This window comes from Sesamum indicum, linkage group LG3 (genome assembly GCF_000512975.1).
Source record: "Sesamum indicum cultivar Zhongzhi No. 13 linkage group LG3, S_indicum_v1.0, whole genome shotgun sequence".
Lineage (NCBI taxonomy): Eukaryota > Viridiplantae > Streptophyta > Magnoliopsida > Lamiales > Pedaliaceae > Sesamum > Sesamum indicum.
This window is the reverse complement of record NC_026147.1, coordinates 21393733-21407060: the sequence shown is the minus strand read 5'-3', so window position 1 is coordinate 21407060 and position 13328 is coordinate 21393733. Positions and strand designations below refer to the sequence as shown.

At 32.8% G+C, this 13328-nt stretch overlaps 1 protein-coding gene across 1 annotated transcript; it reads left to right on the top strand.

Moving 5' to 3' along the window:
• On the top strand, positions 5814-9277 carry LOC105159085 (AP2-like ethylene-responsive transcription factor ANT). The gene is made up of 9 exons (XM_011076029.2): positions 5814-6747; positions 6820-7303; positions 7466-7548; positions 7701-7709; positions 7812-7900; positions 8001-8074; positions 8188-8238; positions 8335-8411; positions 8541-9277. The coding sequence occupies exons 1-9, from the start codon at positions 6483-6485 to the stop codon at positions 9080-9082; spliced, it is 1674 nt and encodes a 557-aa protein (XP_011074331.1). The 5' UTR covers positions 5814-6482; the 3' UTR covers positions 9083-9277.

Sequence of the window (13328 nt, the reverse complement as noted above, 5' to 3'; positions counted from 1 at the left end):
AAAAAAATTAAAAAAAATTATAATTTTATATTTTTTGGGGAGTATAAGTATAATTAAGCATAAAAGAATTAAAAGAAGAAACATGTAGTTATCGGTGTCATTGTATTTAAAGTTTGAAATGGGACAAGTGCAGAATACAGAATTAATGTGTGATACCCCACGCATTTGGAGTTTTATGGTTAGCAGAAGAACGCTTTTAGAAGAAATGGTTGCAGCATGGAGTGGTGTCTTATTGGAGCTTTGTTTTAAATTCGTGTTAGCGTTTTCATAGTGGCTTATAATAGGGTATATCTATTCTGTCTCTTAGGTTGTTACTCTATTTGTGTTAAAGAGAAGCAGTCAATTTATCTACTCTGATATATATATAAAGAGAGGGGGAATCTATGGTGATTGCGACCTCACACTTAGCCTTAGATCATGACCTATCATTGCTGCTTCTCAGAGAGAGAGAAAGGTTCCAATTACTCTTTAATACTAAAAAGGATTAATTACACTTACAATCCTTATTAAAATGCGAAATTATATTTTTCATCCAAAAAAAAATTAAAACTGTACTTGCTATTTTTTCAAAAATTTATCGTTTATATCTAATCTCCTTTTGTTAGAATTTAAACGAATATGTTGATGTTTAGTAAAAATAAAATACATAAAATTTTAATTTTACCCCTCATTCAATATTCTTTTTTAATATTTTTATATTTGTAAATAGTAAATATAATATATATAGAGTCAAGTAAGTGTGATTATAATAAAATATATTTCTCATATTATAACTATTGGATTAAAAACTAGTTATAGGTGAATGAAAAAAGTTGTCACCTTTTAGTATTTTTTTTTTCTACTTTTTATATAGAAAGTGAGGTTAACATTATTATTACATCTATTTTTTGACAATGTCTTGTTCAAATACCTCATTCAGTACTTCAACAAACATACGGAAGAATGATATCCACCTCAATTCATATATAGAAAGTACAAAAAAATATTAGTTTTTTCATTCATAAAAGATTACTTTTTATTCAATGGATATAATTCGGGACTAATATTTCATTACAAAACACCTTTTAACTATATATGTTACTTTACCATCTTATAAGCATAAAAATGTACAATAATGTTAAATTATGGGTAAAATTATAATTTTGTGAAATTTTTTCTAACATCAGCATTTTCGTTTCAAGCCACAACGAAATGGAGTTAAATGTAAATGGAGAATTTTTATACAAAGTGTAAGTGTAACTGTGAAATTTTTTAAAATAAAGTATAATTTCATATTTTTAAAAGAAATGTACCGTTAATTAACCTTTTTGTTTTAACATTGAACAGGTAATTTCATAAATTGTATTGAGCACTGAATTTCATAGAATTTTGTAATATAATTGTCCTGTTGAAAACTTGTATTTGACAATTTTTTAATATGGATTCTTGTGGATGAGAACAACTCGAGACCTTAGAATCGCATTTATTGAAGAGTTTTAACATTTTGTCTGCTGATTTCATCTTATATGTGTGGGGAAAAAAAAGAAGAATAAATAGGCTGCACCTACCAAAAATTTTGATTGAGGTATTTGTTGTGGTGTAGTATTTTAGGGGTGGAATCGAGTATTTCGGATCTGATCTGACTTGAACGGTTTCGCCTCAAATTTTCAAATTTTTTTTATGAAACAAAATTCAGGTATTGGGTAATCGAATACCTGAATTAAAACATCGATTAGGAGAATCCTACCTGAATTATCCGATTGGGGACCCATTTTTTTTTTAAGTGTAATATATTTTTTTTTAGGGTTTTATAACTAAAATAACTACACAAAAGTCCGGGTATCCAACCCGAACTATCCAAATCCGCACTACCTGACCGAACACCCACTCCTATTTTAGAGTGTCTGTAACAATTTATGTATTGTGGTGCGAATAAGTTGTAAAAAAAATTGAAAATTTTAGCAGTAGTAAAAATGAAGAGTATTTAAAAATAAAAATTAAAAGTAAAAAATAAATAGAAGTTCGAGTGTTTTAAAAAACAACTTAATGATTACGATCTTACAAATAAATTACAGAACTTTATATGGATTTCTTTATAATTTACTTAAATCAACTTAATTTAAATAATTTAAAAATAAAAATAATAATTTCAACTAATTTTAATAATAACTCAATATAAAATAAGCGTTTGCAAAGAGGCGAGCGTAGATTTGGTTTTGGATTGTGTGTGTGTGTGTGTGTGTGTATCCCTCACACTTTTGACGTGAACACACTCTGTTTCTTGTACCTTTGCTTCATTTATTCTTCTACACATATCTGCCTCTCTCTCTCTCTATCTCTCTCGACAATAAATATTGTGTGATTGTTGGGCACTTGAAATTTAATGTGTCGGAGCATATAGATATCTGTGATTATTACTATCATTTAGCACCGTAGCCTCATAAATTAAATTGCAACATGCAAACCACATAAAATTGATCTAATACTGACAAAAAAATTAATTGAAATTGATTTATGAAAATTCATTTTGATTCGATTTGTTAAACTTAACGAATCAAATCTCTACAGATTTTTTTTGTTTGATAATTTTTTTAGTTTAACTCGAATTCGATTTGATCAGTGTTAACTAACAAAATATATTTAAAATTACGTATTCGAGCTCGACTCATGATTGATTCAATTAAAATTTGTTTGAACTCAATCAGATCAGCAATTTAACCAAATTTAAACGCATTTTTAAGTTTCTATATTAATTCAGACAAGATTGAAGAATAGTGTTTGACTCAACTCGAATCATTTGGTTATATTAAAGAATTTAAGGGGGAAATTTATAAATAAATTAGAAGATATTATAAAAAAAAAAAGGGTTATAAATACATGGAAATAGTAGTGTAGGGGGTGAAAGTGAGATGAAAAGATGGGATGGTGATGATTTGGTTTGAGGAAAAGGCAAAATATTTGTGATTAATAGTGTGGGTGGATTGAGTGATGATTACCCATTATCAAAAAAGAGAGCTCCTCATCTCCATCTCCATCTCCTTACAACTACTTTGCCTTTTTCCCTCCCAAAATCCCACTCTTTTTCTTCCTTCAAAGCTTCAGACAAAATCATTCACGTTTGAATATATGTCTCTAAAGAAATCCTACCTCTTTCATGCATTTCATGCAATCAACCGCACGAATACATCAATTCTTTCCCATCATTCATATTCTTCACTTAATTCCTCATATAAATAAACTTATTTCTTCATCCTATTCTACGTCTGCTCCACATTTTCCATTGCCATAATTTAGGACTACAATCTATCTTTTTCAACTTCAAATTTTATTTCCATCTTCAATTTGAGTTAATTATATGTTAGGCGATCAATCACATATCAAGTGTGATATACTTGTTTTGATGATTAAAATTTCATCCAGATAAGAATTTTCTTTTTAAACTTATCATAATGGAAATTCTAACCTGATCTTGCTCGAATTTTGCGACTTTGAGGGTTGACCTCTCAGTTAAATGCTAACTCCACCAAGATAGTATATTGGGTTCCTGAGAATAAAACAAGAACGTGAAGCTCGTCGGGTGCATTCCCGCCAACGACCCTCCAATGCTCAAGTTAGTATGATCGAGGTAAAAATGTGCGATTAGAAGTAAGCAGGTCGAAAAGTCTATGAATCAGTTACCTCGAAATATAAAGTTTTGGGGTATTTATAGGTCCTATATAGATACTGTTGTAAGGGATATATGTCATCATCCTGTTGACCATCATCCTTAATTGGACGATCTCATGCCGAGGTCCTCATATGGGGTTCGGATCCGAGTCTGGAGTCACCCGACCCGTCTTCTCAGAAGCACTCTGGTTTTGAATAGCGTAATGACTTAATTACCCTTCATTAAGGGTATTTGAGATATATCGTATAGAAATGGGTTTTACCCATCATTACCTACATCGGATTTGATCGGACCTGATCTAATTATAAGATAAATACAATATATTTGTAGTATGATCAATATACAATTTAGGAAAATAACTCATTATATAAAAAAATATATTGGGATTGATTTGGTTCATTAGAATCTAATGTGGAAAAATAATTTCTTAGAGCCAGTGGTCAAAATACCATATTGTATATGTACCTTTACTCTTAGAAACTATCAATGAATTGCATTTTTGCCCCTCAAAAACATAGGTAGACAAAAAAATATTACAATGGAGTTCTTACATGTAAGTGCTGTGTATTTTTTATTTTTATTTTATTGTTGGTGCACTAAAAGAAATATGCATTTTGTTATAATTAATAATCATGATTAAAAGTAAATATTTAATGTGAATACTAATTATCTACGACTACACAATAATTATTAGTCGTTATTTCTACAAGCAAAGCCAAAACACAATTACAACTAGAAATTATGGCAGATGTTTCAACTGAAGATAAAATCACAATAAATATTGATTGATCATACTAAAACTTTGAATTAGATAATATTAATTTATTATGATTTTAAATCATAATGATTTATAATACTAAGAATAATTATTATTATATTTATATTGGTAAAATATCCTTCACCGGCCTGAACTAATTATTACTTAATATTCTAATCTAGTAAGTTGTAAGGGCTGATTAGTCCTCAATCATAATATGTATAAATATGTTTGCCAACGCATAAAATAAGAGATCTTATCAATTTAAGATGCATCGTAATAAAAGTATTATCACCCAAAGCATTGTGATTTTAAAGGGCCCTTTGATCATCATTCCGGGAATATATGGGCGCGAAAAGAGGCCCATTCCCGCCTTTTGCATGCAAGCAGATGTTGACTAATACACCACCAATCTTAATGGTATGATTGTTTTAGTCAGATTAAACGTACATTCTAATATTTACGTTCCTTTTTAGATGGTTAAGTTTTTAATTTTTTATTATAATAAATTAAATATAGAAATTTAAATTGGGCGTAAATGTGATTTTTCTTAATATTGTTACTATTATTTTCTCATTTTTTAATAAACTTTTACATTTGTGCCATACAATTATTTTGTTATTTACGAATTTATGGAAAAGTAATATCATAAGGTTATAGGCCACCATTTTATACTCATCAAACTCATCACCTCACTTTGTTTTAGAACAAAAGAATTGATTAAAAATATACATTTGAAATTTCAAATATAATAATAGAATTATTATTACATAATGGAAGACGGTAATAATTCTATGTCCAGTTGGAGGTCGAAAACTGAAAAGTCTAGACCTCCTGCTGCTGTTGTCGAAATTGGACTTTTAGAGTGTGTGTGTGTGAGAGAGAGAGAGAGAGAGAGAGGGAAGAGAAAAGCTGTAGTGCATGAAATGACTGGATGGGCAGGCAGATCTACAGCTTCTGCCCCTCAAATCTATCCAAAGCCCTACTCCTCACCCACCCTCTTCACTGTAAATTCAAACCAATCTTGTTTTCGTTTTATATTATCTCTCTCCACTCATCTCTTTTATCCATTGGCCCTTCAAATCCCCCCATCACCATTCATCAGGACAACAAAAAGACTGAGTTCTCTATGGCAGCATACATACGTACATCATTTATGTACATGTTGCATGTAAAGTTTATTTCCTTATGAAAACGAATTAAGTATTTTTGACCGTATTTCTACCGTATATGACTTAAGTATAGTTCCATGAAAAGAAGTACGTACATACATATAGGTACAAGACAAATAAGGCGTCTACTTTATTGAACAGAATAGCTATAACAGTTCTGGCCTTGAAAAGGAGCCGTCTGCGGCTCAAAGAAAAGTGGGCTTGTAGAAAGAACTATTTGTTTAGTACATAATTGTTTTCTTTTAATTTATAAGGATGTTAGAGCGCTTAAGACAATCATTATAACTGCAGGGGTTATCTTCAAAGTGGGAACTGGGAAGTTAATTATGATCAGTGTTAATGTGGTTCGGGTTTTGTTTTCTTATGTTGTTAAGAGATCCTGGGTTTAAGGAAAGGGGTTTAAGAGTTGAGTAAATGTTGTTTGGGAGAGAAAAGAAAGTGAAAAAAAGGGTCTTTTTTCCTTTTTTTTTAATTCTTGGCTACCTCATATATATATATATATATGTACACAGATCCCTATGGAAGGTGGGGAGGAATACCACCCATTTCCCAGCATATGTTACTTGCTGAAATTCATTCTTTTTGTTTAGTTTAAAGTACTATATATATATGTATCAGTGTGGGTGTGTCTGAGAGAGAGAGAGAGAGAGAGAGGAGGGGATTGCATAATTGCATAGATAGGAGAGAATTTCTTGTTGAGGTGGTGGGCTTGTGTTCTCTTGTATTCATGGGCGTTTCTGCAGCAATACTACTAGAAACGCAGATTCAAGTGTTCTTTCCTGATGGTTGAAATGATTACTCTATTTTCTACCCAATGATTGATTTTGTCTAGAGAAGAACACTAGTGACAAGAAGTGTAAGTGTGTGTTTGTTTGTATAAAAAACTGAGAGAAACTATAACTCAAAGATGATGCCTGTGAAGGATGACAACAATGGCAGCAACGTTCCCACCAACTGGTGGGGGTTTTCTCTCTCACCCCACATGAAAATGGAGGCCAACACTTCTTCACCAAGCTTCTATCTTTCCTCTAATCCCCACCTCAACACCGCTGCAGTCTGTTATGGTGTGAGTGATCAAAATAATGAATTTCACTCTCCTTTGCAAGTAATGCCTCTCAAATCAGATGGTTCTCTTTGCATTCTTGAAGCCCTTTCCAGATCTCATTCACAAGGTTACTTATTAGTTTCAACTGTTGATACTGTTTTTTCTTTTCAACTCTCTTTAAGTCTTTGTTTTTGCTCAGGTTCTTCTCCCAAACTGGAAGATTTCTTGGGCGGGACAACAATGGCTCATCAGAGGGATGCCATGGTTTTGAGCCTTGACAGTGCATTTTACAACCAAGAACAGCAGTACTATTCTGGGCTTAACTTCAGTAGTAATGGGCTTCCTTCGATGCCTGAGGCTGAATTTCCATGCTTGAAAACATGGGCTGATCATGGCCAAGAACTTGAACATCAGCAGGTTAATAACAACACAAGTGTAGCAGAAGATAGAGGTGGAATGGGGTTTGATGAGTTGAAGTCTTTGAGCTTGTCCATGAGCCCTGGTTCTCAGTCGAGCTGTGTTACTAATTCCAGGCAGATCTCACCCACTGAGGCTACTGAGTGTGTGGCCATGGAAACTAAGAAAAGAGGGTCTGAAAAAATGGCACAGGTTAAGCAAACTGTTCATAGGAAATCTATTGACACATTTGGGCAGAGAACATCTCAGTATAGAGGTGTAACAAGGTCAGTTCCGTGCCTTTTCTTCTTTAGATTTCTTGTTCATTTTTGGCATAAGTTTGAACAGTTTTCAACTATTAGCGTGATTCTTGTGCTTTTGTTTTCTCTATTTCTGTTTTCAACTTTATTTGGTTTGATTTATTGCTGTTATGTCTGTCTTCTCTTCAGACACCGGTGGACAGGTAGGTATGAGGCTCACTTGTGGGACAACAGTTGCAAGAAGGAGGGGCAGACTAGAAAAGGAAGGCAAGGTTAGTAGTCATAATAAACAAACGCCCTTCTACACTATTCTTTTTTTATGTATTGGTTTTTCCACCTTATTTTTCTACAATTTCATTGTCTAACTGTTGGTGTGAATGTTGATGTCATGCTCCTGCTTCTGGTCTTTTCCCATGATGTTCAGTTTATCTTGGTAAGAATATACTTCTAACAAGAATAAAATTACGTAGTTCCTTAATGTGGGAATCATTTATATGTGAGTTACTGTTATTTATAACTGGTAAAAATTACTCAGGAGGCTATGATATGGAAGAGAAAGCTGCCAGAGCTTATGATCTTGCTGCTCTCAAATATTGGGGGCCGTCGACGCATATAAACTTTCCGGTATACACGATCGATTTGTACAATTGTATCCCATGTGTGTTTAATAGGTCTTGGGAATTTTTGCGAGTTAGCAGAGTTATATGTTGTGCTGTTTCTGCAGTTGGAAAACTACCATCAAGAACTTGAGGAAATGAAGAACATGAACCGACAAGAATACGTTGCCCACTTGAGGAGGTGAACTTACTCAAAAAACGACAGCTTCGGTGTCTTCCTGAGAAAATAACACTGGAAAGCAGCTGTTTTTGGGTTTAATCTTATGTTTGTCTGTTTGTTTGTTTCAACTTCAGGAGAAGCAGTGGATTTTCCAGAGGCGCTTCGATGTACAGAGGTGTCACGAGGTTAATTTTTAATCTCAATTTCCATTACAAATCGCAACGTTAATCTTCTTTAAGATCATGCTGTTCGTATCGCTTAAGTTCATTTTTTTTGTCCAGGCATCATCAGCACGGAAGATGGCAAGCTAGGATCGGGCGTGTTGCCGGGAACAAGGATCTCTACCTCGGAACTTTCAGTAAGTTTTTCTGTTTTTGTAAGCTTTGAGAGGTGCTGTATGGTAAAGTTGCTTCAGCATTATAGATTCTTGATTTGTGTCCCATCAGGTTTGGAGAAGTTGGTAATAATTGTTCATCTCATATTTCAGGCACACAGGAGGAAGCAGCCGAAGCCTACGACGTGGCTGCAATCAAGTTCCGGGGTGTTAATGCGGTTACTAATTTCGACATCTCCCGATACGACGTTGAGAAAATCATGGCGAGCAATACTCTGCCAACGGGGGAGGTGGCGAGACGGAACAAGGAGAGCGAGCCTATTGCAGAGACAGTGCAGAGAAGTGAGATTTCTGCTCAAGGAAACGCTAACGTAAAATCAACCACCGGTGGGAATTACCATAATCCTCTTTTCTCAGTGGCCCTGCAGCACGATCTGATTAACACTGCTTCAACCCAAATGGCCGCCCCTCCTCGACATTTCTCAAATTCGTCGTCTCTGGTTACGAGCTTGAACAGCTCGAGGGAAGCTAGCCCCGACAGAAACGGTGTCCCCTCTGCGAAGCCTGGTACCTTTGAGACTAAGTTCATCAACTCCTCAACCAATCTGAATTCCTGGATTCCGGTAGCTCAGCCGAGGCCTCTCCCGCTCACGACGACTCATTTGCCGGTTTTTGCTGCTTGGAATGACGTTTGAAACGCATCGGTGTATCGTCTTTCATGTTAAGTTTTTGCATGGAGTAGAACAAGGGGAAGAACATGTAATTGACAAGGGTGGGATCCAGTTATCTCTGTGTAATCATATCTTTTGTCAAAATCAAAAGACCTTTAATTAATTAGCTCAATATTGGAATCAAGATTTTGGCAAATGGAGGGAATGGTAGTAAAGATAGGTTTGTCTCATGATGAACTCTTACATATGATTGAATCTGCTTTTTCTGTTAGTTCATGTCATGAAGTACAAGAAACCAGCTCATGTTTCCTAATAATGTTAGAAAAAGCTAATGGTTTGACCACAACATCAACATTTTTCCCTCTCTATCCACATAATCCATCATTACAATTACCCCTTTTTTCTCCTCGGAGCTTTCCCCAAAGGCAATGGACGTCTGTTCCCACCCATAATTCATAAAGCAGATTCTTTCCTGAGGATAATCCTCTCCCTCTCTCTCCTTCTCTTCCTCTTGATGTAATTATATATTAATTTTTTTAATTTAAAAGGTTATATTTAATATCATTAATTTTTTGATTTCATTTAATAAATAAATTTCTTATTTAGTCAATCTTTATAAAATTTGCTAACATTAGCAAAAAAATTTAATAAAAATCTATATTTAGCTTGATTGGACTTTCAAGCCAAACAAATACTATTTTATCAAACCATCCTTATACATATTTATAAGTATAATTTGATTGAAAAAGATTTATTTGACCTACAATATTAAGTTAAACAGAGTTAAATATGGACTTTCATTCTATTTTTTTTAATATAATCAAATTCTGTGAATTTTGACTAGTGAATGGATCTGTTTATTGGCACAAATACAAACATTAGAGATACTACATGTAATTCACTTAAAATGTGCGCATAATTATACAAATTTTAGGAGAGGACAGTGTAATTATTCCAAATTCTAATTTTTTTTAAAAAAAAGTGGTACTTGTTAAAAAAATTGCAATGTTATTAAACATTTAATAATAAAATAGAATAACCAATCATGCCACATTTTATATTTTCTATAGAGAAAAAAATGAAAATATAAAAAAAGGAATCAAATTCTTGCAAACACTGGGGTAGCATGCTTTTGGATTTGTGGGGTCTGATTAGTTATAGTATTGTCTGAGTCTCCTATTTTATGCAGCACTCTGAATTGTATTGTACCCATAATAATTTCTTTCCAACCCTTTTTTTGCATTCCACTTGGGGGCTGTATTAGGTTTGGAAAAGCAGGTTTATGTCCTAATATGACATTTTCACTAAATAATGATTTTACCCTATTCTGCACAATCACACACGTACACACACTCATCTTCCCACGGCTGCATAATATTTATTAGCTGTTGTTTTTATATATGAAGATAAAATATTAACTAAAATTTAAAATTACTGCAAATAATTGTAATTAAAATTTAGTTTTAATATTAATTTTATTTGATCGTAGTAGATAATTTTAGTTTATTATAATTTAAAAAAATGCAATATAGATAGTGGGGTTTCGTCAAATAGATCGAATAATTCAACTTGTTACATTAAACAAATCAAATTGAAACAAAATATTTTATTCGTTAAACTTTTCAGCTCGATCCCATCTCGATGCGATTAGTGAAAAGATAATAAAATATATTTAAAAGAAAATCAAATTAATTATTTAAGCTTGATTCATGTTTGATTCAATAAAAATTCATTTTGCGCTTGATTGAATTAATAATCGAATAATTACAATAATTCAAATAAATATGAAGAATGATGCGTTGGACTCGACTCGAATAATTTACAATAGCAGAGGAGAGTGGTAGATGAGATTGATTGAGTATAAAAGATTGGTATATGGTGCATAATAATGTGGGGGACAATGAGGAAATAATGGCAGAAAAGCTGGGAAAAATGGGAGGGCAGTAAAGGTAATATTTAGGTAAGTGTGTGACTGTGTGGTAACAGGGAAAAGGAAAAGGCAAAGGCAATGCCCCCAATTTTGGATGTACGTGCAGCAATATTCACATTCTCCACAATTAGCCAAGTGATTGACGTAGACTTAAAGACGTAATATTCACATTCTCCACAATTAGCCAAGTGATTGACGTAGACCAAAATTAAAGACGTCATATTCAACTTCATCTGTAATCATTATGTTATTCTCATCACTTATAAACCCTCATTAGCTGGCCATCATCCAAATTAAACTTTTATTTCATTTCTTCAATATATAATATTTAGGTTTAGTGCTACACCATTTCATTTCATTTTTTTTGGTCGCATACAGCGGTTTAATCCTATTAATGTGATGGAGGTAAATTATTTATATTGATTAAAGTGGATCTCATGCTTGACTTTGGATTAATTTGTCCGTATGGGATATTATTAGGACTCGGGATCTTTTTTTAATTAATTTTTTCGGTAAATATAAAATACCCACAAGACGGGATTCGTGTATTTTTTATTTGGGTATAGGTATGGACATCTAATCTTATAAATATCTGCAACTAATTTGGGTTGTAGAAAGTCCTTTTTTATTTTGAACGAAGCATTCTTCATATTTCCTTCGATCTCATCTGAACTGACTTAAGTATTGAAGGATGTTATCTCCCACCTCACAACGAGCCTAACAATATGTTTCTTCTTATTAGGTATCCAAAATATATACTTGCCGATTGCTTTTAGGATCGTCCAGATCTTCTACTCGAATCAATACGCGATTCAACAATATTAATTTATAATCTAAAATCATATTAATTGTGTTAACTTATCTCATAATAATTGCTCTTGTGATGGAGTCAAAATAAAAAAAGACGACTGTTAAATTGCCAATAACTATTAATCAATAATTATTATTATAATAGATTAATACTCATATATTAATTAGACTCGAACACACGACCTCTTAATTATAGAACATCAATTTCATTAATTGAAGCGGGCTAATTGGCCCAATTACGTAAATACTTTAAACTAGCACGTCATGTAGTTTTGGTTGAAGACATGCATATCTACACATATCTTCATTTTTCAACATTTTCTTGTGCTTTTCCAACTTAAATTATTCAATACATTGTTAATCACTTATCGACAAATTAATAGGTGTATGTGATGAAGGAAGAAATTCCTCACTACAAAGAAATTGAAGGTCAGAAAATTGTCTAACTTTGATGGGACATTTGATAACAAATAAACAAATATATAGCAAATTAAATGCGACATACTGTAGTTTCATGTTAGCTAGATGGCCCAATCGAGCGTTCGATGGTCAAAAAGACCACAACTCACACCCGAAATTATTGAAAAAAGCACAAAGATACTTCGTCAATTTATGTGCAAAAGTTGGAACAACCTGATTCCAAATTCTTCAAACTTTAAGCTTAGTCAATATTAATGATTACGTTTATGTTGGATTTATTGCGAATACATATAATTAAGTTTTGTGTAAGACAGTTGTGTAAATAATGTTAGTGCACGACGACTGCATGGTTTCTTACAATAATAAGAAGCTTTAATCTATAAAGTTTTTATAATGTTGGTTTAATGGACCTGATCGCAATTGTTGATTTAGATCTCTTGCAAAATTCCAGCTACACTCTTTAAGGGGTGTTGGTTTAATATTTTTTTTGAAAAATACAACTACACCTCCTAAGGATTGTTAGTGTATAATTTTTTGGGGTATTCATGTAAACTTTGCCTTTGAATAGGGGTGTAGTTATAATTACGACTATAACATCAGGAGGTGTAGCTGTAATTTTGTATAAGTAAGGAGCATTTATATATTTTGACCTAATCTTAAAGGATGTCAATATAATTTACCTTGAAATTGAAGATCTTGAGTTTAAACTACATGAGGAGCGATTGTTGGCTTGTGAGGCCAAGACAAGCCTCATGACAATTGTTGGAGAGTAAATTGTATGTTTGTTTGGCAATAACTACTCTTATGATAGGGTCACAATTGAAATATAAGATTTGAACTGCTCGACGCTTTAAAGAAAAATGACTATTGATGCGGGATTATAGTCGAAAACGCGGTGTTTAAGCTGCTTAATGATTTTCTTTAATAATTTAAAATATGGAGTTGCAATGGGGCTATTTTAATTGTTCCCCGTGTAAAAAATTGAATTACACCACATTAACAATAATCTTAATTTTGAACACAACAACAATGTTGATTGTAAGTTTGTGCAATACACAACATCTGTTATATTAAGATGATGATATTAAACATAGTACTCTTTAAACATCT

What these genes read in the sequence shown, in the direction of transcription:
- LOC105159085 (XM_011076029.2), top strand. Translation starts at nt 6,483, where the DNA reads ATGATGCCTGTGAAGGATGACAACAATGGCAGCAACGTTCCCACCAAC. An exon ending in CAGTATAGAGGTGTAACAAG is followed by an intron (nt 7,304 to 7,465) that starts GTCAGTTCCGTG and finishes TCTTCTCTTCAG; the next exon opens with ACACCGGTGGACAGGTAGGT. An exon ending in CGACGCATATAAACTTTCCG is followed by an intron (nt 7,901 to 8,000) that starts GTATACACGATC and finishes CTGTTTCTGCAG; the next exon opens with TTGGAAAACTACCATCAAGA.